Source organism: Leiobunum rupestre, chromosome 8, assembly GCF_980474605.1.
Source record: "Leiobunum rupestre chromosome 8, qqLeiRupe1.1.hap1, whole genome shotgun sequence".
NCBI classification, from domain to species: domain Eukaryota; kingdom Metazoa; phylum Arthropoda; class Arachnida; order Opiliones; family Sclerosomatidae; genus Leiobunum; species Leiobunum rupestre.
This window is the reverse complement of record NC_143391.1, coordinates 28,477,335-28,504,554: the sequence shown is the minus strand read 5'-3', so window position 1 is coordinate 28,504,554 and position 27,220 is coordinate 28,477,335. Positions and strand designations below refer to the sequence as shown.

Sequence of the window (27,220 nt, the reverse complement as noted above, 5' to 3'; positions counted from 1 at the left end):
GTCGAAATAAACGTTACGCAATCGTAAAAGCAGCGGATAACGTATCCGAAATTTCGTTTAAATTAAACTTTAGCCGAGTTCACACTAGACTCTTTGGAAACGTTTTAAAACGGTTTCGAAAGAGGGAATTGTAAAATTTTGGTGTCGAATGTATTTATCGTACGTCTATTAATCAAATTCAAATTCAAATTTATTAATTTTTTTTTAGTAATACATAAGTTGTTAGAGGGCCAAGTCTTCAAGCGACTTATAGCCCTGCCACATGCTATTAAAACAACAAATTTAATTAAGTAAATTTTTTTTAACATATCTAATATTAAACCGGAAAAAAACAACATTAAAAAAACACTTTAAAAAAAAACATATAATATTCAAACACTATCTTACAGTTTCATACAAAAGTTTTATTCATTATTATATTTTTAAACGCATTAAAGACGGCGCCCACTGTTTTTATTCCCTCAATACTGATGTGATACATATTATATAATATTACGCCTTGATAAAAAATAGTTTAGTTTTTTTGTAGTGCGGCATAGTGGCGGTTTTAACAAATTTTTTAACTTAGTTAGACGGTTTTTAATATTAAAAGTAAATAAAGGGATTGACACGGTAGTAATATTTTTATAGATAAATTTTAAACATGAAATTTTATACATTTGTTCAACATTTAAGAGTTTATTTTTAACAAAGAGAGGTTCCGATGGTGCCAGCCAATTTAAATTGTAAATTCCTCGTAAGGCCCTTTTTACCGAAAATGTTTAGTTTGATCTTTTGAAATCGTTTCCAAAGTGTCTAGTATGAACGCGGCTTCTATAAAGTTCAATTACGAATGTAGTACGTTTCGTGTAAATTTGTAACTTAACCTCCCTTCCCTTCGTCTCGAAATGGGAAAGGTTCGCCAAGAATGAATTAATGAACGGAAGAGAAGTAACAAAAACTCTTCGTCTTTTGTACGCGAGATCTACACACAGGGTGCTGCGCCTCGCCTCGCGCCAGAGTATTACGCAGCGTTCGTACGGACGAGGGAGCTAGATGCTCCGTAAAGAGGAATTACAGCCAGTGGCTCTCTTTCCCCCGTTGGTTCGTACGGATAAGACTGTACACTGGCCCTCGACTCAAGTGGGCCCCAAATTGCTTATAATAGTTTTTTTCCTAAAGGTCCTTTAGACGCGTTTGACGTTGCAAATTAATGTGCACGTAGAACCTAGTACACTTTAAACGTTATTTGTTGTCCTATAAATACAGTGTTGCCACGGTACCTGGGAAAACCTGGAATTCCTGGAAAAGTCTGGGAATTTAATTTCGGTTGCAAATAGGAAACTTTTACTAAAATATAGGTTAAAAATTTTAATACAATCTTGGCACAAAATAATTCAGGGAAAATCTCCGGAGATGGTCAGGGAAAACCTGGAAAAGTCAGGGAATTTGATTGTGAAAAAACCGAGGGGTCGGACATGTACCAAAATCCCGTACACTTTGTCTAAAATCGCAAAATCTTTTAACTCTCTCTATGGTAAATTAACATTGAAATCCCAAAATCACTTCAAAAAGTAATGATAAAATCGGCAAAATCTCTACGAAAACCCGAAATCCCGTACAAAATAATGGCAAGTGTCCGACCCCTCGGAAAAAACTGTGGCAACCCTGAAATAACCATTTAGACTTTTATTCCATACCCCGCCCACCACCCGGTAAAGGGGCCCCTCTTTAGTCTCAAGCCGAGGGCCCCCGAAGAAGCCAGCCCGGGCCTGACACCGGCGAACCCTCGATACGCCGAAGTTTGTCGGTGAAGTTCGCGTTGATCCAAGGGGAACTCAACACGCGGTACATCCTATAAAGAGATTCGGTCGAATGTGTGGGAGTAAAGAACGAGAAGTCGAAGTAAACAGCCTCTTCTTCAATTATGAGAAAGAAGGGGGGGTCTCGCGAAGAGGTTGAAGAAAGGGGGGGGAGAGAAAAGGTGGTGGTAGTAGGCGTAGCGCGGCTGTTACTAAAAATAGCGCCTTGTTTCGGATCGATCGTCCCCCCCCCCCCCCCCCCCCCGCCGTCCGAAGAGCGCGGAGGGGATTGTAGGCCGCCGCCGAAACGATACGCGCTGCCGGAGGTCGGCCGGAATAAAGCTATTTTTAGAAGACGGCGCCCCGTTCGTTCTCTCGCCGGAGATTCGAGGTGCGGGTCGAAGGAGGATCCCCGGAACACTCGGGATTTGGGACGACGAGCTGGACCGGCCCTATCCCCGCTATAAATATTCCTTGGCCCGGGTGGAAGGGGGGGGGGGTGGCAAACGATGACCTTCTCTCCCGGAATCTTCGATTTTTCCGCGTCTTCGCGCGTTTCATTCTGCCAAAGATACCCGTGGAAGAGCGTGCGCCAGAGAGAGAGGAAAGAAAAATTGAAAGGGGCTATTTTTAGATTATTCTCGATGTAGAGAAATCTTTTAAACTCTTTACAACCCTCTCTCCGTCGTCTCCTAGAGCTGTTTTCCTCGCATGCTCATTTTTCTTCCGAGTGTAAAAGACTTTGTCTCGACGGATGTCTTACAAATTTTTCTTTAAGTTGTCAAGCTAGTTATAAATTCTTCATCCGCTTCTCCCCCCACTTTTACGTACCTTTTTTTATTTTAACGTTAGTTATACGTTTAATTTAAAATATTTGTGAAAAGCAGAAAATCGTAACACTTGCCTCGACTCTTGACATTATATCTCATGTTTGATTAATATTAAATCAAAGACGTTCTTCTGAAAATAGAAAACGATGAAAAATTAACACGAACTTATTTTAAATGTAAATTAAAAGATATAGCGAATATTGGTCAAATATTTGGCATTCGTATTTTGCGGCAAATCCGCGTTTTATAGGTTATTAGATCATGAACTTATTCGTTATAATGATTAAAAACGTATCATTACTAGATACAGGGTTGGACTTGATTTAATTCAATTTTTTTATAGTATTTTTGAAAAAGAAAAACCTGGCCAATTGCTATAATTTAGGTTTAAATATAATCTTTCTTGTACTCACCCCCCCCCCCCCTAATGTTACATTGGATTCTACCTGTGGGTGGAGATTCTGTCGAATTTGTTTTGTAAAAAACCAAAATAGGTTTTAAAAAATAAAAACATTTATAAGATTATTAGCTTAAATTTAATAAATTCATTATAGATATATATAGATTAAGTCTTTAAAAATTAAAACAGTGGTTTTAGGTAAAATTATGATACTTAATTATATAAAACTTTGAAATTTTAATTAAAATCAAAAAAATCAATAAAAATCTGATTTAAATAAAAAAATCGATTTATTTGATTTTTTTAATCAAAAAATTGCCAACCCTGTATAGATATGATTTGTACGCTCGAAAAGCGTCCTTAAATAGAGGAGGGTCGACATTCGTACAAATCCCGTACACTCTAAACAACCAGACATCAACACGAAATTCGTGCTCTGAAATCTCAAAATCAGTTTCTGATTTTTAAAATCACTTTGAAATTCAAAATCCCGCCAAATTTTCAAATGTTGGACCCCTGGTTTTAAATACGTTAAAAGCCGACTACATAAATCTTCGGTTTACTCCGTCGTTCACTGGAAGTAGGCTTACTGCAATAGACGTGTGCCATGCAGTCAGCCTACTTCCAGTAAAAGACAGAGTAAACCGAAGATTGACGTAGTCGGCCTTTAAACTATTACTTTTGGCAGTATGTATTTATTTTTTATAATGATGAAGCGGAAGTTCTAATACGCGTCGAATAAAATCAAAACGTGTAGAGAAATGTTTTAATTTTCCTGAAACGGACGGAATATGGGAATTGATAATGCTAAAACGCGTTCTAAAATCTTAACGCAATTTTTTTAAATCTTTTTTGGCGTGTTTTGTATTGTCGGCGAAAGGTCGAAGGTCGACGGAAAAGAGGCCGACTTTCGTTCGGCGGAGTTAATTTATCGTTAAAAGCAATTTATTCGGAAAGTGGGAGTGACCTTTCGCCTTCACCCCGCCAGCCGGTACCTAAAAACTCTCGGCGCTTTACTAATAGAGCCAAAATTAGGAAATATTTAGTCTGCTAAATTCATTTAGTAGGAGAGCGGACGACTCGCCATATTGTTCAAATGTTAAAGTTCGTCAACTCAATTAGACTTCATTCCTACGCGAGAAGGGGGGGGGGGAGGCGAAAACGCGAAACAAACTATCGGAAGAAATAAAGGTTAAAAGTCAGAGTTCATTTTCGGTAAAATGGCGGTGAAGTATTATATGGTTACGCCTCCCTTTTTTCCTTCCCTCCCTTTCGCGATACTCCGCGTTTTGTTCGAAGCCAATTTCTTCCAGTCTGATTCGGCACAAACGTATATTACCTCACCAGAGAAGATTATTTTTGGATATGGATTATACGAATTTATCCGTCTGACATTTCGGACGAAATTGCGAATATAGTTCCGCTTCGTGAATATCACCGCGTCACCAAACGTTATTTGTCCCTACGGAGGAAACGTATAGGTTTATAGGTTTATTTTGCCGTACAGAGGTACACCCTTTTGAAACAGGGCGGCTCCTAGAAGGAGCGCGGCACAGTATACAAAATGAAAATAAAAGAAAAAATTGGAAAAAAAAACAAAAATACAATATGATTACAGGAATGCAAAAATAAGTAGAAAACCAGAAATGTCGCGATAATGGCGGCCAACTGTTAAAGCTACGATAGTGACACGTAGCGTTATTATCAACCAAACAAAAACTCTAACGTCGTATTTTTAAAAAACGTTGACTTTTTCCAACGATCGGCGTATTTTTGTCATTCTATTTCTATACAGGGTGTTTCAAAAGGTGATGCAAAAATTTTAAAGAGTTGTAGGGGGCGAGTTGAGAATTATTCCTGTTTTTTTGCCATTTTCCTGCGATGAGTTAAAAGAGCGCCAGATAGCTTCAAAGTGTGGCCTACTAGCTCCTGGAAGTAGGCTGCAACAAGTTCAAAACCAAGCAGCGGGGAAACGCGAACATTAAGGTTTGGCTTCGTGTGATAGGTAAAAAAGGACTTTGTAAACAAATAGAGGTAACCAGCGTAAAAAAATAAACTTAAACAGTATTTGAAGTCCCCGCTGCTTGGTTTGGCGCTTGTTGCAGCCTACTTCCAGGGGCTAGTAGGCCACACTTTGAAGCTCTCTGGCGCTCTTTTCACTCATCGCGGGAAAATGGGACAAAAACCGAGGGGCATGTCACTTCCTTGACGCACACCTCGAAAGATTAAATCCGATTTAATCGTGATTATTTTGATTAAATTCCATTTAATCATGATTATGTTGATTAATTCACGTTTAATCGTGATTAGAATGTTTAAATCTGATTTAATCATGATTAAATGATTTAATCATGATTAAATGATTTAATCATGATTAAACGATTTAATCGTGATTAAACGATTTAATCGTGATTGAAACGATTTAATCATGATTGAAACGATTTAATCATGATTGAAACGATTTAATCATGATTGAAACGATTTAATCATGATTGAAACGATTTAATCATGATTGAAACGATTTAATCATGATTGAAACGATTTAATCATGATTAAACGATTTAATCGTGATTAAACGATTTAATCGTGATTGAAACGATTTAATCGTGATTGAAACGATTTAATCATGATTGAAACGATTTAATCATGATTGAAACGATTTAATCATGATTGAAACGATTTAATCATGATTGAAACGATTTAATCATGATTGAAACGATTTAATCATGATTGAAACGATTTAATCATGATTGAAACGATTTAATCATGATTGAAACGATTTAATCATGATTGAAACGATTAAATCATGATTGAAACGATTAAATCATGATTGAAACGATTAAATCATGATTGAAACGATTAAATCATGATTGAAACGATTAAATCATGATTGAAACGATTAAATCATGATTGAAACGATTAAATCATGATTGAAACGATTAAATCATGATTGAAACGATTAAATCATGATTGAAACGATTAAATCATGATTGAAACGATTAAATCATGATTGAAACGATTAAATCATGATTGAAACGATTAAATCATGATTGAAACGATTAAATCATGATTGAAACGATTAAATCATGATTGAAACGATTAAATCATGATTGAAACGATTAAATCATGATTGAAACGATTAAATCATGATTGAAACGATTAAATCATGATTGAAACGATTAAATCATGATTGAAACGATTAAATCATGATTGAAACGATTAAATCATGATTGAAACGATTAAATCATGATTGAAACGATTAAATCATGATTGAAACGATTAAATCATGATTGAAACGATTAAATCATGATTGAAACGATTAAATCATGATTGAAACGATTAAATCATGATTGAAACGATTAAATCATGATTGAAACGATTAAATCATGATTGAAACGATTAAATCATGATTGAAACGATTAAATCATGATTGAAACGATTAAATCATGATTGAAACGATTAAATCATGATTGAAACGATTAAATCATGATTGAAACGATTAAATCATGATTGAAACGATTAAATCATGATTGAAACGATTAAATCATGATTGAAACGATTAAATCATGATTGAAACGATTAAATCATGATTGAAACGATTAAATCATGATTTAATCGTTTCAATCATGATTTAATCGTTTCAATCATGATTTAATCGTTTCAATCATGATTTAATCGTTTCAATCATGATTGAAACGATTAAATCATGATTGAAACGGTTAAATCATGATTGAAACGGTTAAATCATGATTGAAACGATTAAATCATGATTGAAACGATTAAATCATGATTGAAACGATTAAATCATGATTGAAACGATTAAATCATGATTGAAACGATTAAATCATGATTGAAACGATTAAATCATGATTGAAACGATTAAATCATGATTGAAACGATTAAATCATGATTGAAACGATTAAATCATGATTGAAACGATTAAATCATGATTGAAACGATTAAATCATGATTGAAACGATTAAATCATGATTGAAACGATTAAATCATGATTGAAACGATTAAATCATGATTGAAACGATTAAATCATGATTGAAACGATTAAATCATGATTGAAACGATTAAATCATGATTGAAACGATTAAATCATGATTGAAACGATTAAATCATGATTGAAACGATTAAATCATGATTGAAACGATTAAATCATGATTGAAACGATTAAATCATGATTGAAACGATTAAATCATGATTGAAACGATTAAATCATGATTGAAACGATTAAATCATGATTGAAACGATTAAATCATGATTGAAACGATTAAATCATGATTGAAACGATTAAATCATGATTGAAACGATTAAATCATGATTGAAACGATTAAATCATGATTGAAACGATTAAATCATGATTGAAACGATTAAATCATGATTGAAACGATTAAATCATGATTGAAACGATTAAATCATGATTGAAACGATTAAATCATGATTGAAACGATTAAATCATGATTGAAACGATTAAATCATGATTGAAACGATTAAATCATGATTGAAACGATTAAATCATGATTGAAACGATTAAATCATGATTGAAACGATTAAATCATGATTGAAACGATTAAATCATGATTGAAACGATTAAATCATGATTGAAACGATTAAATCATGATTGAAACGATTAAATCATGATTAGTATGATTTAATCGCCATTAGAAATTAGATCGAGAATCAAACACAATTGCGATAGAACCATCAATATTAATAATTAATATTAAATTAATTATAAAATCTCAAGTCGACCGATTATATTGATTAAAAGGATTGAATGCCGATTAAAAGGATTAAATCGTGATTACCCCGATTTCATTTCGATTACCCCGATTTCATTTCGATTACCCCGATTTCATTTCGATTACCCCGATTTCATTTCGATTACCCCGATTTCATTTCGATTACCCCGATTTCATTTCGATTACCCCGATTTCATTTCGATTACCCCGATTTCATTTCGATTACCCCGATTTCATTTCGATTACCCCGATTTCATTTCGATTACCCCGATTTCATTTCGATTACCCCGATTTCATTTCGATTACCCCGATTTCATTTCGATTACCCCGATTTCATTTCGATTACCCCGATTTCATTTCGATTACCCCGATTTCATTTCGATTACCCCGATTTCATTTCGATTACCCCGATTTCATTTCGATTACCCCGATTTCATTTCGATTACCCCGATTTCATTTCGATTACCCCGATTTCATTTCGATTACCCCGATTTCATTTCGATTACCCCGATTTCATTTCGATTACCCCGATTTCATTTCGATTACCCCGATTTCATTTCGATTACCCCGATTTCATTTCGATTACCCCGATTTCATTTCGATTACCCCGATTTCATTTCGATTACCCCGATTTCATTTCGATTACCCCGATTTCATTTCGATTACCCCGATTTCATTTCGATTACCCCGATTTCATTTCGATTACCCCGATTTCATTTCGATTACCCCGATTTCATTTCGATTACCCCGATTTCATTTCGATTACCCCGATTTCATTTCGATTACCCCGATTTCATTTCGATTACCCCGATTTCATTTCGATTACCCCGATTTAAACGCACCCAAAATGGAAGAGACCTGCCCTTCGGGAAAAACAGGCATACTTCTCAACTCACCCCCTACAACTCCTTAAAGTTTTTGCATCACCTTTTGAAACACCCTGTATATTCTTGGAATCATAAAAAGGAACAAAACCTTATCCCCCCCCCCGCAGTCGCGATCTTCTATTATTGATTTTTTGACTCTTCCGAAATAGAGAGACCGAGAAAGGGGCCTTTTTCGCCGATTGGGCCGCAACCTACTTCGCCAGAGAGCGAAGCGGAAGGAGAAGGTATTACGCTTTCTATTTTTAGAAAAGTCGCCTTTGCAAAGCCGAACTCTCTCTCTCTCTCTCTCTCTGCCCGCTGATCCATCTTCACTTCGGCACCCCCCGTTTCGCAACCCCTGATCTTAAGGTCCACCCCGGTAAGCCGGCTCCCGCGTCTTTGCCTCGGCGGACTACGCGGATTGAGACCCCCCCCCCTCCCGGTTTCTCTTCGCCCACTGCTGGCATTCAGTGAGTAAGAGTTCAAAGGTCAGCTTTCCCAATATAGATCGGGGCGCGTCTAGCGCTTCTCTCTCTCTCTCCCCCCCCCCCTCGCGGCCAACCCTTCATTCAATGCTCTATTTATATCTGGTCTCCCTGCCCCCTCGAGAATAGAACATCGGTGGCGAACAAAACACCAGCGCGGGGCTATTAATATCACCGTATCGCTAAACGTAATATGTCCTCGACGTATTAGGTTTCAACATGATTTTCTATCTAAATTACGTTAGGCCTTTCGCCTCGCCGGTTAACCCTTTTGTTTTTCCGATTTCGCGAAATTTGGAACTGGATCAACTTACTAGCTAAGAATGTAGAAGATCTATACGCTGCCTTTTCGTGTTTTTTTTTTTGGTTTCACATTTACCCCGGGTGGATTTCAAACGATATCTCCGTTAGTTACCATGGTGATGGTTTCGTTGGGTCCAGAACATAATCTATTCCGCTAGGTGGCGCCCTTAATCGTTTTCACCGCTAGCAGCTGCTAGTTAGATAATCCACGATTTAAGCCTCCCTGGTACAGGTTTTAGTTTTAAGAAATTATAAAATAGTCTTAGTCGATAGCTACGCCGCAAAATTTTCGTTTTGAAAACGAAAACATTTGAGAGAGTTGGCCGTTTTCGGTCTATCGAAATCTGGCAGCCTTGACTGCCTTCCGGCCTGTATCTCCATACCGAAAATGGCCGACGATTACGCCGCCGAAAATATGTTACTAAACTGAACGGCGGCGTTTTTGACCGTTATTTTGAATTATCGAATAAGACTATTGAAATAAAAGTGTGAAATATATGCAAAGGTATTTACAAATTTGATGGAATTAGATTTTGAATTAATTAATAAATCTTTATTTTCCCGTTTACTGAAATGAAATAACATTATTGAAAAAATAAAAATCGGGGTTCATACAGCCCAAGAAATCCTGAAAAACTGAAAAATCAGTGAAATTTAAAGGGTTCAGAAAAATTTCCCGAATGAGTTCAAATTTAGATTGAAATATTTGACTTTATTTCTTCTTGTATATGATAATATTGAACCAATTTAACTTAAATGACAATTTTGAAATGAGTTACTTAATAAATCTTAGTTTTATTTTATCTTGAACCTGGAAATATCCGTGGGATAACCTGGCAGGGAAATTGGGTTGCCAATTGCAGTATGAACACGGTAAAACGATATGTACGAAATAGTTTCAATTTAGCTCAATTGAATAGTTCTTTTTATAAAATAACCTTGGCCATATTGTTGAAATGTTGCCTCCCCGCTTCAGCTGTTGATCCGTTTTCTCTCCCACTAAAGAGTTTATGAACTCATTCTTAGGCATTAGCTGAACTATTCCAGGGCAACATTTCAACAAGTTGGGCAAGCGTAAAGACATTTTATAAAATCAACTATTAATTAATTTTTATTTTTCCACCCCAACTTTGGTCCCTTTTACACCAGGGAGGGGATTATTTATATTTTTATAACAAATATATAATAAAATGAAATAATCAAAGATATATATGTTCAAAATATTTACAAAAATGCTCAATTTAGTTCAAAAACCTTAGTTGGTTTCCTTTTCCGTGCGCTTCTCTCTAACCGAGGGGTAAGGCACTCTGCGAACTCGGTGTACACTGCCGTACCTTTGACAGTGCTAAATGGAACTCGCGAACTCTTGAAATGGAACTCGCGAACTCTTGAAAATATGTACCTTTAACAGTGCTAAATGCACGAACTCGGTGTACAGATTATCTGAGACTGTCGTACCCGAGGGTCTTACCTATCGTCTCTAACCACCATGCCTTCAGAATTGTGCCGCAGTGCTGTCGTTTCTTTGATTTGGTGTCGAGGGAGAAGCTAACTTCCAAGGCACACTATGACTTTAGTGCGAAATGCTGTTCGCGATGTCGACCCATCAACGTAAAAAAAAATATTTATATAACTATTCCGAAGGAAAGTCTTATTTTAGTTCAATTTATTTGGTGTTCAAGCAGAAGTTCACTTCTAGGGTTCAGGAATTTTGTAATTAATTATATATCGGGATCTTACCTTTTCTTTGAAAATATAATTTATTAAATTCAAGAAAATACAGAGGTTAATTTTGTAACACTAGCTTATAATAACATGATCTTAAGAATTCAAGTTTCTTGCGAAATTTGGTAGAGGTAATGGCCATGGCTCAGAGGCGGGAGGGAGGCGTGATTGTGGAAGGGGGGGGGGGTGGATCTTGCCTTCAACTACAAAGATGACGTCACGTAATTGTTACCTAGTTATTAATCTTTGCAAAAGAGCCTCGAATTAATTAAAATAAAATGAAATAAAATACTTATATTGCTCTGGAAGAAGTTACCTTTCAGGGTTTATTAAACAAGTTTGCCTGGAAAAGTCAGGGAATTTTATAAAATAAATCTAAAAATCAGGAATCGGGGAAATTGTAAAGTCTAGAAATCGGGGAAATTGTAAAGTCTAGAAATCGGGGAAATTGTAAAGTCTAGAAATCGGGGAAATTGTAAAGTCTAGAAATCGGGGAAATTGTAAAGTCTAGAAATCGGGGAAATTGTAAAGTCTAGAAATCGGGGAAATTGTAAAGTCTAGAAATCGGGGAAATTGTAAAGTCGAGAAATCGGGGAAATTGTAAAGTCTAGAAATCGGGGAAATTGTAAAGTCTAGAAATCGGGGAAATTGTAAAGTCTAGAAATCGGGGAAATTGTAAAGTCTAGAAATCGGGGAAATTGTAAAGTCTAGAAATCGGGGAAATTGTAAAGTCTAGAAATCGGGGAAATTGTAAAGTCTAGAAATCGGGGAAATTGTAAAGTCTAGAAATCGGGGAAATTGTAAAGTCTAGAAATCGGGGAAATTGTAAAGTCTAGAAATCGGGGAAATTGTAAAGTCTAGAAATCGGGGAAATTGTAAAGTCTAGAAATCGGGGAAATTGTAAAGTCTAGAAATCGGGGAAATTGTAAAGTCTAGAAATCGGGGAAATTGTAAAGTCTAGAAATCGGGGAAATTGTAAAGTCTAGAAATCGGGGAAATTGTAAAGTCTAGAAATCGGGGAAATTGTAAAGTCTAGAAATCGGGGAAATACGATAAATAAAAAATTGAAAGTCCACTTATTGTACAATAAAATTTTATTTAAAATTTTAAATTAAAATTTGACGACTAGCATCATATCAGGAAAATTGGGCTCCAATGCAAGATAAGAAAATGGGCCCCTGTGACATGCCAATTTTTGTGGGTTCCAATGTACGCGATTGGGTGCGTTGGCCTATTACTTCACTGGCTTCCAATATCATGATAATGACATCACGTTAATACTAGATATAACAAGTTGGTAGAACGCTCAACTGTCGTTCAAGAGGGCTCGGGTTCGAATCCCGGACGATTAAAAAATTATACTACACCCAATGACAAAAAGAGGGCGCTTTTGGAAAAACCTTTTCCCTGATTCTAAGAAACTGCGTACGCAGTGATTACCCTGCCTCGAAAATGCGAACGCGTTCGCAGGCCTGACAGACAGACCCACAAACCCACCCACCCACCCACAGACAGACAGACAGACAGACAGACAGACACGGTGGTTGTATAACCCCTCCTAGGGTACAAAGTCCCCTCGGAGAGGTAAAGATATACATGCATACCGCGTTCTTTCGTGACACAGCCGATAGGACAGTCGACTAAGTAAAAGTTTATGGACCCCTATGCACCGTATTGGCTGCATTGGCGTATTTACGCCACTGATATCAGGTCTGATGATGCTCCCGAACGGGTGGCGACACTAGTCGTGAACTTTCAATTTTTCATTTGTTGTGTCAAGGAATTTAATTTCGGTTGCAAATAATTTTTTTTTAAATATAGGTTAAAAAGATAATTATGTCACAAAATAAGATGGTTAGGGAAAACCTGGAAAAGTCAGAGAATTTTAATCTGGAAAAACCGGCAACTCTGTATTACGTTTTAGTATCGCGAATAAGTACAAATAATAAGTGAATTAATTGAATGTAGTTCTTTATTCTTTGGACCTTTTTCCTCAGATGCCATACGGGTCTTGTAGAATTTTAGGGGTTTCTTCCAGGGTATCTAACAAGACCCGCTATATTTAATTAGACTGAAGAATTTCATTTATTTTACTGGTAAACTTTAGTTGAATATCAGGTTGCGTCCTATCTATAACTATCACTACTATTTATATTATTGACTACAACTTTTTTCTAGTTTTCTACAACTTTATTTTGGGTCTTTACCCGTTGACGATTTACAGTTTATCTAGCCTATAAGATGGGGTATTTTCGGGTTATTCCCAGAAACTTTCCATACCTAACCCACCGGATTCTACGTCGCCAATTTTCATCTCCCGCTTGTTACAATGATTTCGAATACAAAAGAAAGGATATTGGGCCTTTCACAAATACATCAACATACATTTACAATGAGTTATTTATTTTTAACATTTATTTTTAAAAGATATACATATAACAATTAATTTTACTCATTTCAATTACACTATTAATACTAAAATTTAAGTTTAAACAATCAATTAATTCTATTCTAATTTAAATTCAACGCGTTTTTCAAGTTCTAATTTAAACTCGACTTTTTACTTTTCAGTGGCGCTTTTCTTAAACGAGAGCTTAAAGGAAGTATAACCCAGGCAGGAAAGGTCAAGCTTCAAACATTACTCACTCGTGTCGCGACAGTCTAGAACGTAGTAGAAAATTCCACTTATAAAGATATTTCAATACATCTCGCCATGTGTAACATAATACTCATAACATTTACATTTCAATGCCACCTTCTTTCACGCGGAATATAACAGGGTTGCCACACGTCAGGGAAAAGTCGGGAATTTAAAAATGGGCATAAATGGTCAGGGAAAGGTCAGGAAATTTTAAGAATTTGTTAAAAGTAATAATAATAGTCAGGGAATTTAAATCTGAAAATATTATGGAAACCTTGAATAAAAGGACCCAAAAATGCTAAAGTTCTTATAATCCTTGGGCTATAGGTGTTTCCTAAAATATAACCATAAAAAATTAAAAGTATAACATATTTTTCTCCGCGCCACGAGCTAAAGTTTTTTAATACAATATTAGTTCGCACGTTTCGCACATGGTTTTCAAATTCCAACATCTTGATCGACCTCGAGTGCATGCCCTCAATCTAAAATATTAGCGCTTTAGCTAGTGATGTAGAAAAAACATTTACAGTGGCGTAGCCTGAAATTCGTCAAGGGGGGTCAAACTATTTTAATTTTAAGTTGGTCAAAGTTAGGCCCAAGGGGGGGTCTGGACCCGGAAACCCCCCCTTGTCTACCCCAATCTTAATCAGCTATGCTAATACCCAAAGCACCACCTTAGGCCTAAGTCATCAAGCGACTTTTAAAGCCATTAATTCAAGTGACCGGGTTTTATTGCGTAGGAGGGTGGTGGTAAGCCCTTCATGCCACGCGAGCCTGTAGCTCCCTACACTAACTATTACCGTTAACCTCTACAAGGTTTTGTGAAAGGGGAAACCGAAGGACTCGGGGGGAAAACCCCTTAAACCAGTGGAGAGAGAACTTGTAAACTCTACGCGGAAGGAGTTGTTCCGAGTTTTCACCCAGTGCCACAAGCTGGGATCGAACCCCGGCTCCTCTTGCCGCGAGGCGAAAGTGCTAACCACTCCGTCACCCCACTTCTATTAAAAAGGTTACCATGGGAACGAAAATCACGTGATCGCTAGGCACGAGCTAAATTACAGATTGTCAAAGCTAGGCCGCGCGTATTCAAAATCGGCTTCACTAACTTTCTTTTCCCATCAGTAAAGTTGATGACGCGTTTTTCCTCACGGAGTTGGAAGTGACGTCATTAACGTTATATCCCACGAACAAGGTTTCATTCATTAAAATGCTTCTATGGCATACTTACGAGTGGTTAGGTTACATCGTATGTTCTCGCTGCAGAATGAACAAGATGTCACCTAGGAGCAACAGCGGCTAGCCTTTAAACACGCTTTGTGTACAAATTTCATTGGACGAACCTTTACGCTGCACGTTTTACGGGCGGGGGGGAAGACAATTTACGAATTTTCCCCTTCCGACGGCAGCAGGCGCTAAAGCGTCTAACCAATGAAAACTGTACACAAGCAAATGCACGACCTTTGACGGGTTGCGTTCTCCTGGTGTGGGGTGCTGTGTTTGTTGCTCCTAGATGTCACGGGCATTTAAGTACACACAATTCCCCCATGTATTAACTATATTTTAAATATTAAATTTAAATTTGAACCAATTTTCAGTCATCTTGTACATAAATTTAATAAACCCAAGAGGAATTTTATCGAAAATGAATTGTTCGAGTTGAACACGTTAATTTAGTTTTTCACTCAAGCCTAATTTTATCAATTGGTACGGAATTCAAATATGACACTAGTGCGTACGCGGGTTATGTGGTCCCCTTAATTGGCCAGAAATCTCACTTAAAATTAAAATTTCTTAATGCAACCGAAAACTTTGTTCCATAAGTCTTTAAAAATATATGTATGTAAATATTAAATTCGAATAGCACCAAGTTGTGAGCCCCGAACTCCAAAATTCATAGCTAACGAGGGCATGATATTTGCTTTCGATTGAGATATCACTCAGCGCCGGCCCTAGCCCTTGGTCAGGGTAGAGCGAGATTGTTTTTCGATTGTTGCCACGCCGCCCCGCGCCTCTCAAAAGGAATTTTGGCGCCCCTTTCCACCTGGCCGCTGTCCTGGCGCCTTGAGCGACCGCTCCACTTGCTCTACCCTAGGGCCGGCGCTGATATCACTGGCCAGTTATGTGGAATATGCGGCATCGGCTACACTGCACAAATTTTCTACTTTATTCTGGGTATTCGCTGTCAGAGCTATATTCCCTTTAAGCAGTTGAAAGAAACTTTGGCTATTTTGGAGGTTATTTACTTAACCTTTTGCTAATTATTTATCGACGGTGTCGGAGCGATTGGCATCGGTCTTTTCCGGCGTCGCGGAAATTACGCATTGGCGAGAGAGAGCCGGCGAATAAGAATCGTCTGTTGAACACCGAAAAGTACAGAGAAAGGCGCCGACATCCTCTCATTTCTCGTTATCGACATCACAATTAAAAAGTCTACCCGGCCGCGCTTTTCCGAGCTCCGAAACGGATTAGGCTGCCTGCTAAAGCCGCGTTCACACTTACCCCTTAAATCGCTTCGTTTAGATAACTAGTTTTCGAAACCAGCGTGAGAAATCGCTTCGTGTTGGTTCGGGAAGCAACTCGTCCAAGTCCGCTCGCTTAGAATCGCTTTCAAGACGACAAGGCGGGGAATTCAAATTGCTCGTATTTTCCAAAATAATGGGAATAAAATTCTAAATAATGTCCAATAATATTACTGTATGTATAGTAAACATGATTAACTAATGGTTTTGGGATACATTTTAGTATTTTCAAAATTATAGTCATAATTTGAAATGGCGTTAAGCCTTGGCTATAAGCGAACCGGGGTGAACCAAGAATTATCGTCAAAACTGGGTTTTAGGCTCTGGTGTGAACGTGGCTTGTTCCAAAGCGGCGAAATCGTACGTGTGGGAGCTCGCCGAGATAAGCGACACCGGGAAACCTCGCATTCGTTTCTCGGTATCCAGCGGGCTTTCGTTAAAGGACATTTTATTAAGAAATCAACGCGGGGATGATACTCGGAAAAGAGTTAGGCCTAATTATACGCATTTTTCTTTAAGGCGCGCGTGGATATATATCTTCCGAGAATTATAAGGAGGAAGAACTCGATCCGTAGAAAATGTAGAAGAGGAATAGCGACTAAAACTAGCGGTTTGTTGGGGTTAAAGGGGAACGGCCAAGCTTTTCCAAATATCGCCTTATTTGCATATCAAAAGATCAACAAGATGTTCAATATACTTACACGTACCTTATTTGGTCTTGAAAAAAATAGTTTTGGCCTAAAAAGTTGAAAGGCAAGTATTTGGGTTAGAATTTTCGCCGCCAGCTTAGGGTGTGTCCAGTGGCGTAGCTGAGAACTCAGACCCCCCCCCGCGCATATATTTCAATAGGGACCCCCTTTTCAATTTTTTTATGGTGAGCAGGCCGCCCCCTCCCCACGCTATGCCACTGGGTGTATCGCCAGCGCCAGCACGACCTTAGTGAGCGATTGGCGAACTAGCCCAACTTTTGAAATCTCGCTATTTAGGATTAGGTGTCGTATAACTGGAACGCGTGCAATATAAAAAAAAAACTTAAAAACTTTCGCGTCACCAGCAGCACGCGCTTATATTTTATTCTATTTTATTAAAAATTAACCGCTTAATATTTTTTGATGTGGTTTTCGCCATAAATTATAGTTTTAATGGGCTATAGACTATCTAACTGGTTAAAGCTTGACCGTTCCCCTTTAATATATATTTAAATCGACGAAGCTTAAGTAACCCCCCCCCCCCGCCCCCAAGAAGTTAAATCGTTCGAGTTTCTATTCCTCTTCTATATTTTCCATTACTCAGGACGCGGTACAGAGACTTTCTTTTCCATTGTTTTTGGTTTTGTTTTTTTTTTCGCGCAGCCGATACTTGGCGAACCCGTACTCTCCGACGATGTACGCGAGAGAGAGGGCAGTGGAACGGAGAGAGAGAGAGAAACATTTTCAGATATTCTGGCATCCTTCCAGTAAAGCGCCGCGAAAGTTAGCCAGCCACGTGTTTAAATTTGTATAACCCGGGTCGGACGAGTTGATACTTCCGTGGAGGCTCGCGGGTTGGGTAAAGTCGCCATCTTCTTTCGTTGAACGCGAAGCGTCAGTTGATTCAGAATGGATCGTTTTTGTTTTTTATTTACGCTTTGCCTTTATACTTGTATACGCCTTTAGGAAGGGAGGGGGAGCTCTAAATTTTTACTCGTCGAGTTTTTTGACAGTCGCTAAGGCGAAAGACGATATTCTTGTCCCGTTATTACGCAACTCTATTGCAAACACCTCGGAAACGTTGCGTGTGCTCTCTGGGAATTGATCTCGCTGGAGCATCTCCTTCATTTTTGGGACTCGTACTTTTCGTCTCTCTTGCCCGTATATTTCGCTGTCCATTACGCGTATTAACGGTCTCTCTTCTGGAGAATTGCCGCTTATATAAAAACCGAATTGTCAGATTTTTCCCGTCTATTTTTGAAATAGTGATGGTTTGTTGTAAGGGTTTTTATCACCGGAAGTAAACACTTGTTGCGGCGCATTTTTATCGGGTTTTAGCACATTGTAATTGAGTCACGCGTGCCTTCCCTTCTACCGTATTTCTAGCGGCCACGCTTAAAGTATACGCTTGTTTTGTTTTGAATCAGTTGATACCTCCCACATACGAGTGTATCGAGATAAACGTATATCTCTTTCGTTTGTTCCGTATTTTAATTTTTCAACAGGCTAGATAGCTTTTCGTTTTAATTGGTTTTTTGTTTTTGTTTTGTTTATTTTCAGATAGCCATAACCCTCACCAGCGAATGGAAATAAACTCGCGCTATAGCCTTTTATCCAGATCAGGTATGGCCTCACCGCGTTTCTTACCTCCTTTGAAAAGGGGCGTATCGAAGTCAATCGGATAGGCTGAAAGCTTTTGACAAAGGCAGGGCCGTGCAGTGACCTTTCGGGCCCTGGGGCCAATGTTGTCTAACTGGCGAAGTTAAAGACGATGGGCCCCTAAAAAGCGTGTTTGTGGGCTTTTTCCGTCGGGCCCCGGGGATTTTGGCCCCGGCCTCTGCACGTCCCTGGACATAGAAGAAGCCACCATTTTATTTAAAACCGCCAAGCATTTTCAATGTTTCCGTCTTCCCCGATTTGAACTTTTGTTTATATTTTTATGTAAAATATCGCTTAAAATAGCGTTAGAAGTTGCCTCTTCGGTATTTATTGCTCTCCCTCGAAAAAGTTTGTTTAAATTGGCGCCATGTTGTAAAATAAAAGTGTGAAAATCGGATTTACAAGTGTTTGTAACTATTTCGATGGCTAACCTTATTTCCCGCCTGGAATTTTTCATTACACGTCACACGCGCCTTATGTTTGTCGAAAGTAGTTTTTTTCGACTTAATTGGGTGGTGTCTTACGTCATTTGACCTCGAGAGAAAACCGCGAACGTAATAACAGGCTCGGCACTGCAGCTGTCTATAACGTTTGCGACGTATCGCCCCTACCAACGACTACTCTTGTCAGTTCTTTATATACGCCTTACGTACTAATAAAAGAACATAAATATTTGTAACTATTTAACTCGGTGGCGCTGACGACGACGGAGGGTAAAGTTACAGTGTAGACGGATAATTTACACGTCGTGTCGAATCAAATCTATTGTTAATAGTAACGGGGGGGGGGGGGGGGCTATGATTTCTTCAAATTGTTTGTGTTTACGGTGCCTCTCTTTCTCTCGCGCGGCCATTGACCAAATTTCCTTCTACACTTTATAATGATAGACCCTGTATTTGGCTCGCGTGAATTGAGGAACGATTGGGGTGAACACCGCCAAAAGTGGACGTTGCGAGTAAAGAACAACTACAGATTTGACTTATACGAATAGAAACTGAAGCTTTCCCGGCTGCGTTTCTAATTATTTCTATAAAAACTATAGAAATTTTAAAGCTATGAGAAAGCATAGCGCGATGTTACTCCGCCTTCCACAGTTCAAAAAAGCCAATTGCTTTAAGACCCCTAATTTTATTGAAAGCCAGTAGCAACTAGCAGCAACAAACACAAGGAGAACGCAGCTAGCCTTTAAACACGCTAACGAAGGGCTGTGTACGAATTTCATTGGACGAGCGTCACGAGCCTTTACGATGAACGTTTTACGGGCGGGGGGAAGACAATTTCCGAATTTTCCCCTTCCGACGGCAGCAGGCGCAAAAGCGTCTAGCCAATGAAAAACGTACACAAGAAAATCCACGACTTTTGACGGGTTGCGTTCTCCTTGTGTGGGGTGTTGTGTTTGTTGCTCCTAGGTAGCAATAACATATATTCCGAGAAGGAGTTCGAAAATCCAAGTTTCTACTCCTTATCTTGGAATTTAATGGCCAATTGAACAGCGGAGTCGCTAGGGTGTTGGCTAGAGGGGGCACTTGGGCCACCTAAAACATTTCTGAAACCTCTTCTAAAATTTTCGAAAAAACTCCTAGCAAAATTTTCGAGGCGTATTTATACTACTTGTGTGGTTTTGTGGATAGTTTTGCCCCGATCAACAACGAGACCTAAGCCAAAATGTACCGTTAATATGTTTTGCACTCTTCGCCTTAAGAGTAGTCCAAATGGGCGTAAAATATAATTCCAAAATTTTGAAATACACTACGTTGGCCCAGTGCTTTTGGCTTGAGCTACCCCGAACCTGAAACCCTGGCGACATCACTGCAATTCGATGGTGGTTTTTCGGATCTTTCTAATTGTAATGATAGTTTTTGAGTAAGGCGATTATTTGAAATCAGATGTATGGCGGGTAGTGCTTTTCGCGTATCGTCATCCTGTTGTTTTTCATTGTCAGATCTCGCCGGAGCCGGTTACGTAACGACAGCAGCGGCATTCCTCGGTGCAGCCGATCGCTCCGGTGGCAGCGATGTCCTGGTAGCCACAGCTTCAGTGGGAAGCGGAAGTCCGGGAGGAAACTCTCCCAGTAGCGCCAACAGTCCCGGAAGCGGACGCGGTGGAAGCGCATCGGTGACGGGAGCCGTCACCGCCGCCACCATCCCGACCACCCTGCTCGTCAACCCAATGTTGCAGGAACACCACCTTCAGTTTCAACAGCAGATGCAGCAACTGCGCCGCCAACAGCAGTTGCAGCAGGAACTGCTGATTCAACAGTTTCAGCAACAACAGCAGCAATTATCCGAGCATTACGCCAAGCAAATGCAAGCTAGTTTGGTGAGGACACTTTTCTCTCCGTTTTTCGCCCGGTGAAAGAATACTCTGGGAGTTGGGTTGGGTTAGCCAGTTGATAAGTAAGGAATTCTAGTTGGAAAGATTTTTTTCTCTTTTCCGTCGCGCCATTCTTCGTCGGTCCTCGACTGATCTCTTCGACCACCTTCATTCCGCTAAAGGAGTATTTGGAACAGCAAAAGAAACTGGAAGAACAGAAACAGGAGCGCGAAAGGCACGAACGCGAGAGGCTGGAAAGTCTCAAGAAGAAGGAGAAACACGAACAGAGTAAGATCTCGTCCTTCCACGATACAGCCGCGTCCGACGACCTCCGACCTCATTAACGCGGCTGTATTTTGCAGGTGCGGTCGCGTCTTCGGAGGTGAAACAGCGCCTTCAGGAATTCGTCCTCAACAAGAAACAAAGAGAAGCCGCGGCGGCTGCGGCCAACAGTGCCAACAACTCGCCGCCGAACTTCCGGAACTGGTAAGCGGCTCGGCTCGATTCCTCCGCCCGCTCCCGACACACCCAACCCGAAAGTCTCGCTAACCGACAGTACCTTCGTGGAATGCTAACTCCCGCTATTCCTTCGCTTATAGTGGCCAGCGCTTAATCTAATTAGACCAAGCGCGCGAAGAGGCGCTTAAGCCGATTTATGGAACGAAAAGTAGACCTATTAAGCTCTTAACTTTTCCTAACGCTACTCCGTAGCCACGAGTGACTCGAACCAGGTGTTTTTTCACTCAAAAAGGATTTTCCCCCGGCCGCCGCCGATCGTCGTTAACCATATAGGTTTGGTGGGATAGTCCGACTAACATTTCACGCACCCATTTCCCCGCACTGCCTGAAACCCGATTAACCAATTAATACAATTGTATAAATATGTTACTAACTACTGGATACACTTGCCTTTTTTCCCTCTCCGTCCCTTTCGCCGATTCTTTTGTCTGTTGTCTCTCTCGGCATCTCTTTCTTCCTTAATGTCCGTGTTCGACCACGTCCGGGGACTGCTGTCTCTCGATGACTGGGGACGGTGAACAACCCTCTTGTCCAAATCGGACGAAGGTCTCGTCAGCACCAGTCCCTGGATCAGTCGTGCCCTCCTTCTTCGGCCGCCGGATCTCCCGCCGGTGCCTCGTCTCACACTCAATCTGGAATCTCTTCTCGATACAGGCACGTCCTGCTCGGCAAGTACGACGATGACTTTCCGCTGCGAAAAACAGGTCAGTTTGTTACTACTCGTTACTTACTTTTCTCGCGAGACGCGACTCTACGTTACGCGTTGTCCGAAATATATCGTATTCGACTCCCCTTTACCGTTAATAGGCGCTTCAATAAATGACGCTCTCTCTTTTTCTTCCCTCAAATACGTGCATGCGCGAGTCACTGAATAAAATAGTTAGTTTTATTTGTAAGGCTAAAGTTGATAGCACGCGCGAATTATTTTCTTTCAGGAGGCGCGTGCAAAATTAAATGACACCTTTTATATTGAAATATTAAGCTCTCTGCATTACAACTATTCAAATCGCTGAACAGGTTTTATTTAAGCGTCTATTCGGTGTTCGTTCGTAGTGTCGTAGCGCTTGCTTATTTCGCCAATCCAGGCCGACGTCGTATCTAAACGCCCCCCCCCCCTCTTAGTTAGTGCTGATCATTTTGGAACTACGTTTACGGTTGCATTAACAAATTTTGAGTTTAAATGAGAATAATGGTCAATTCGCGGGACCCCACAACCCGCGTATACTCCGACTTCCATAATTCATCATTTTCGCATTTCGGAATAGCGTCGCGCACCTGTTTATATACCGCTATAGCAAGAACATCCTAAATCTATACGTAGGTAATTCTTATATGAGCTCAAATTAACGTAAAATTAAACGCTTACTGTCTAGCCTTCGACAGTAATTAGCCGTTTTAGTTTACATAGAGCCACGAAGCGGTCACCTTGAAAAGCTCATTAACCATTGGCGGCGCTAGGGGGTAGGCCAGGTAGGCCACTGCCTACCTTAAAATTTTGAGGGGTCCCAAATTGATCTAGAAAGGGTCTCAAAATTGTCCCAAGAGATAAAATTATTTATAAATAACAAAGAATCAAATGTCGATAATGTATTTAGAAATTTTTTAGGTATCTCCTAGTAAATAAAACCAGTTCTGTTATATTTGGACTCGTTTTACTGTTGTTAGAACTTTTTTGTTTGTCATTTACATGTCATTTACATCACTACTTTAGGTTATTGAAGCATTTCGTTGAGAAAAGGGGGGGGGGGGGGGTCCCGGGTCGGGGGCCCATTTATTTGTTTTTGCCTACCCTCTCGAAAATTCCTTGCATTGACTAGTGCGGCTGTCCCATGGCAAAACCTTTTAACCAACACGATCGTCATTTTGAGATATTTGACTTTTTCAAAACCTAAGTTATAAAATTTTAACGTGGTTTTTAATGCGAAAATTATAAAATCCAAAACCATTTTTTAATTCATAAATAGTTAAATATTTATGACTTTTACCTGAAACTTTTACAGTACTTTTGTACATGCCTTAGTAAAACTGATGCGTAAAAACCTAGTTTTTCAAAAATTTGGTGGTTATAAGGTTTTGCCATGGGACAGCCGAGTGGATTTTCGTCTGGTAAGCAGGCTCTTAGGTAAATTGAAAAGGCTAAAATTCGCTTTAATCTGTTGTAGAAATATTCAGCTAGAGACTTTTTTAAAATTGAGCAGTTTATTTGAATTTTGCCTTAATGGTCAGGGAAAACCGGGAATATTCCTGGAATTTAGATGAAACAATTTCGAGGCAACCCTGAAAAATGTGTGGGAAATGATCCGGAAAACGTCTTGCGTATTCAGGGTGACATTAATGGGTTCTTGGCAACGGCTTTAGCGTGGGCGCAGATTTCTCTCCGCGACTGATGATGTATTTTATTTTCGTTCCGTAACCCGGAGCTTTTCGGAGAGTCAAGTTCGGCTCGAATACATTTGCCTCGAATCGCGCTCTAATGACTTTCGCGGACTGACCGTGAAAACGATATTTCGCGCACACACTCGGTTTTCTCTCGGACATGGCCGCGCATTTTTTCGATTATTTAAACATGAATCTCCAAAGGCAGGCAGGCAACTGGTTAAAACGGGGACGCGTTTCTTAATCGAGATTAGCGCGTAGCGAAAAAGAAAGAGTTTAAACGCATTTCCGCATGCCATTTGCTATTTTGTAACGATAGAAACACGCACGCTAAATGTATGAGATTTCTTGTTTGTTTTGCGAATGTACTCGCGCCGTTGTCGCGATACTTACCGACCAGAAACTATACTGACTAACGTTTCCTACTTGGATTCTCGGAAGAGGCGTACCGTTTATTTTTCACCCGCCGATTTCTGGCTATAGTAAATCGATAATTAAACCTACCAACTGACTGAAGCCCCTTACGGTATACTTCGCGGAAAACACGTTTCTCCACTTGGCATAGCTTCCTTATTTCGCGTAACACTCCCCCGTCTAACCCGGAGGGCAATAGGGTATTTTTTAATGGCCCGAGTGTCCTTCGAATACCCGTGTATGATGAGATTTCTAAATTAACAAATAACTCGCATCCAATTTATCCCCGTTTTCCCCACTTCCGTTTCCTTTTCTATATTTTGTAATTCCGCGACTTTTAGCGTCGGAGCCCAATCTTAAGGTTCGATCCGTTCTGAAGCAAAAAGTGATCGAGCGTCGCAGCAGCCCGTTGCTCCGGCGCAAGGACCGCGCCGGAGGACCCATCCCGACCAAGAGGAGACCGCCTTTAGCAAGTACGAGAACGACTCAAAAACCAACAAGTTTTAATCGTCCGTTTAGTATCCGGAATGGCCGATGGATTCCCGGGGGTTATTGTTAAACACATTCGCGTTTCTTTGTGTATTTGCTGCATTTGAAATATTTGAACATTTTAACATTTTTGATACTAAACGCATGTATTAACACTAACAATCCTACACGTTGAGGGGGGCCAAAAGCGCTTTCTAGTTCCAGATCTACCATTTACAGCCCAAGAACTATTTTTACGTATAGATTCGTTAGAAAGAAACGTAATAACGTTCCACTAGCGCTTAAAATAGTTTTGGTTATTTTTACGTTATTAGTGGAGTATAAAGTTCCGTATTTATGATAGATCATATTTCTAGAAGCTTGCGGTGATTGGCCCTTTTTACGTTAAGAACTAGTACTAGCTCGTGCTAGCGGACGAGTTTTCGATTTAGTTTGTACCTAGCTTAATGATCTATTTATCAAGCCTCGCCACTAGTTTTTCAGTGAATTCGCCATCTTTATATTTAATTTCTTAAAATTAGTTAACTATTTAATTTAAAAATATCGTAACTATTCAAAAGCACTCTAGGAGTAAGGTAATTTAATGAATATTATAGCGTTTTCCATTTGACTGCTCTCGAGCGCTCTGGTCAACATTTTATGTTCCATTTGCGTGCTCGGATCTGCTCCGATCAAGTTTCGCGTGTTCCATTTCCCGCTCTCCGGTGCTCCAAGATCGCCCAAAACTGATCTGCCGATTTTGACAGATCAACGGATCGAGATCGAGAAAGGAGCACATTTTTGCGTGTTCCTTTTAGTTTTGTTGGCAAAATGGCAGACCAAGACGCGAAAATTAATATTACTAGCAGATGAAAAACAACAAAGCACGGGAATATGTTAATGTTATGTTTCATTTGCGGTTTTACTCTAGTCGATTGGGGCGAGATCTATGACGTCAGAGACAGATTCGGAGCGAATCTCGAGCAATCAAATGGAAAACGCTTTTAGTTTTACGAGGGTACTGGAACTAGAACTTAAGTGACAATTGTATGGATATCGTTATTTTCACGCAGTCCATCTAGTTGGTTCAACAATCGAATAAACCTTCTAGTTGGACCGCGCCAATGGATCTTTGTTTTTTATTTTACACATGGGGAGGTGAACCTAACAATTATGAAAATCGAGAGAAATGGAATAAAAAGCGTGAATTTCTCTTTAAACCAGTGGAAGGCAGTAGTAGCGGCAGTAGTAAGCCAGATTCCGGACCAGGCTCGCCGCCCAACGGCACCAACTGTCCCTCTTCCGTTCACTCCAGCAACGGGAGCACGCCGATTCAAGAAGTAAGCGACAAAGTTTCTATTACCTTTTCAGAGCGGAATGAACCTAGGTCCTATTAGCGATCCTATACGTAATCTCTCGGATAAAAATAAACTGTTTTTATCTCTCTTCCGAGGCAGACTCGTCGGAATATATTATTTCTGCCCCCGGGGAAAAACTAGTAGAATTAAACGGCGAAAGGTATTTCATCCGCGAGATGATCTCTCTCCTTCTGGCTGCGGTGACATTGGGAAAGGGAAGGGTTATTATTCGAGATGGCAGAGTGGCGTCTTATCGCGCAACCTCGCCGTCGGGATGAAACCAGTTTCCCTTTTAAACATTCTAATTTCCTCTCTTCCTCCTCCCTTTCAAACCTGTATTCCCAGAGACACCCAGTATTCGAAACGCTCGCGGCTACGTTTTCTCTAATTGTCGTTGAACGTTCGCGCCCCACCTCTCCATTACGAGTTCTTTTAAAGGTTGTTTTCCGTTTCTCCACCTCCAGCAGCGTCGAGGACCTCGCTACTTATTAGCCCTATTTTTGGCCAACTCTTCTACTTTGTACGCTTACATTTTCCTCCGAAACTAGGTAATAAAATCGAATGGAAATTAGGCGTATCTACGTATTTCCCGTCTCTGTTTTTTTTATCAGCCAATTACTCTATACGAATGTTAGAGTCGCGAATATTCTCCTTTTTACCTCCTCCCTTTTTCGTCTCCACGCAAAATTTATTCTTGGATGTTTGTTTACATAGAGCGGACTGACTCTGAGATGATGATGAGGGACTAGAATGGGGATGGAAAAAAAATCGCGAATTTCCGCTTCTAGCGAGGCGCCTTCAACCTGAAATAGCCTCAAATTATTTCGCCTTTTGTTTCTTTAATAGACCTTTATGGCAATATAAAAACGAGGGGCGGCTAGGAAAAAGGCTGCGAGGGGGGGGGGGTGGTAAATCTCCATCGTTTCGCTATTTCCATCCGAAAAATGCCGTAACGCTCCGCCGCCACCGCCACTTTTATATTCTTTACGGGCCGACTTTTTCTCTACGAAGATTCCCCGTCCTATATTTAAGAAAACATACTTAAAAGCCACGCGAAGAGGCTGCGGATCCCGGCGAAGGAATGGATGGGACGTTAAAGGATGGGAAGGGGGGGGGGAGGGCG

The 27,220-nt window shown here is 39.8% G+C and overlaps 1 protein-coding gene across 10 annotated transcripts in view; it reads left to right on the top strand.

The window, feature by feature from the left end:
- The window catches only part of LOC149933023 (histone deacetylase 4-like), an 81,548-nt gene that overhangs the window by 47,443 nt on the left and 6,885 nt on the right, over nucleotides 1-27,220 (top strand). For 4 of the 10 annotated variants that reach the window (XM_090155664.1, XM_090155658.1, XM_090155656.1 and 1 more), the window contains exons 2-8: nucleotides 18,551-18,613; nucleotides 20,592-20,968; nucleotides 21,145-21,250; nucleotides 21,325-21,448; nucleotides 22,028-22,185; nucleotides 24,613-24,744; nucleotides 25,964-26,079. In XM_090155664.1, coding sequence (XP_090011790.1) covers nucleotides 18,551-18,613; nucleotides 20,592-20,968; nucleotides 21,145-21,250; nucleotides 21,325-21,448; nucleotides 22,028-22,185; nucleotides 24,613-24,744; nucleotides 25,964-26,079 — 1,076 coding nt within the window. The remainder of the gene's footprint in view (nucleotides 1-18,550; nucleotides 18,614-20,591; nucleotides 20,969-21,144; nucleotides 21,251-21,324; nucleotides 21,449-22,027; nucleotides 22,186-24,612; nucleotides 24,745-25,963; nucleotides 26,080-27,220) is intronic. The other 6 variants (XM_090155657.1, XM_090155662.1, XM_090155663.1 and 3 more) reach the window with 6 other exon arrangements.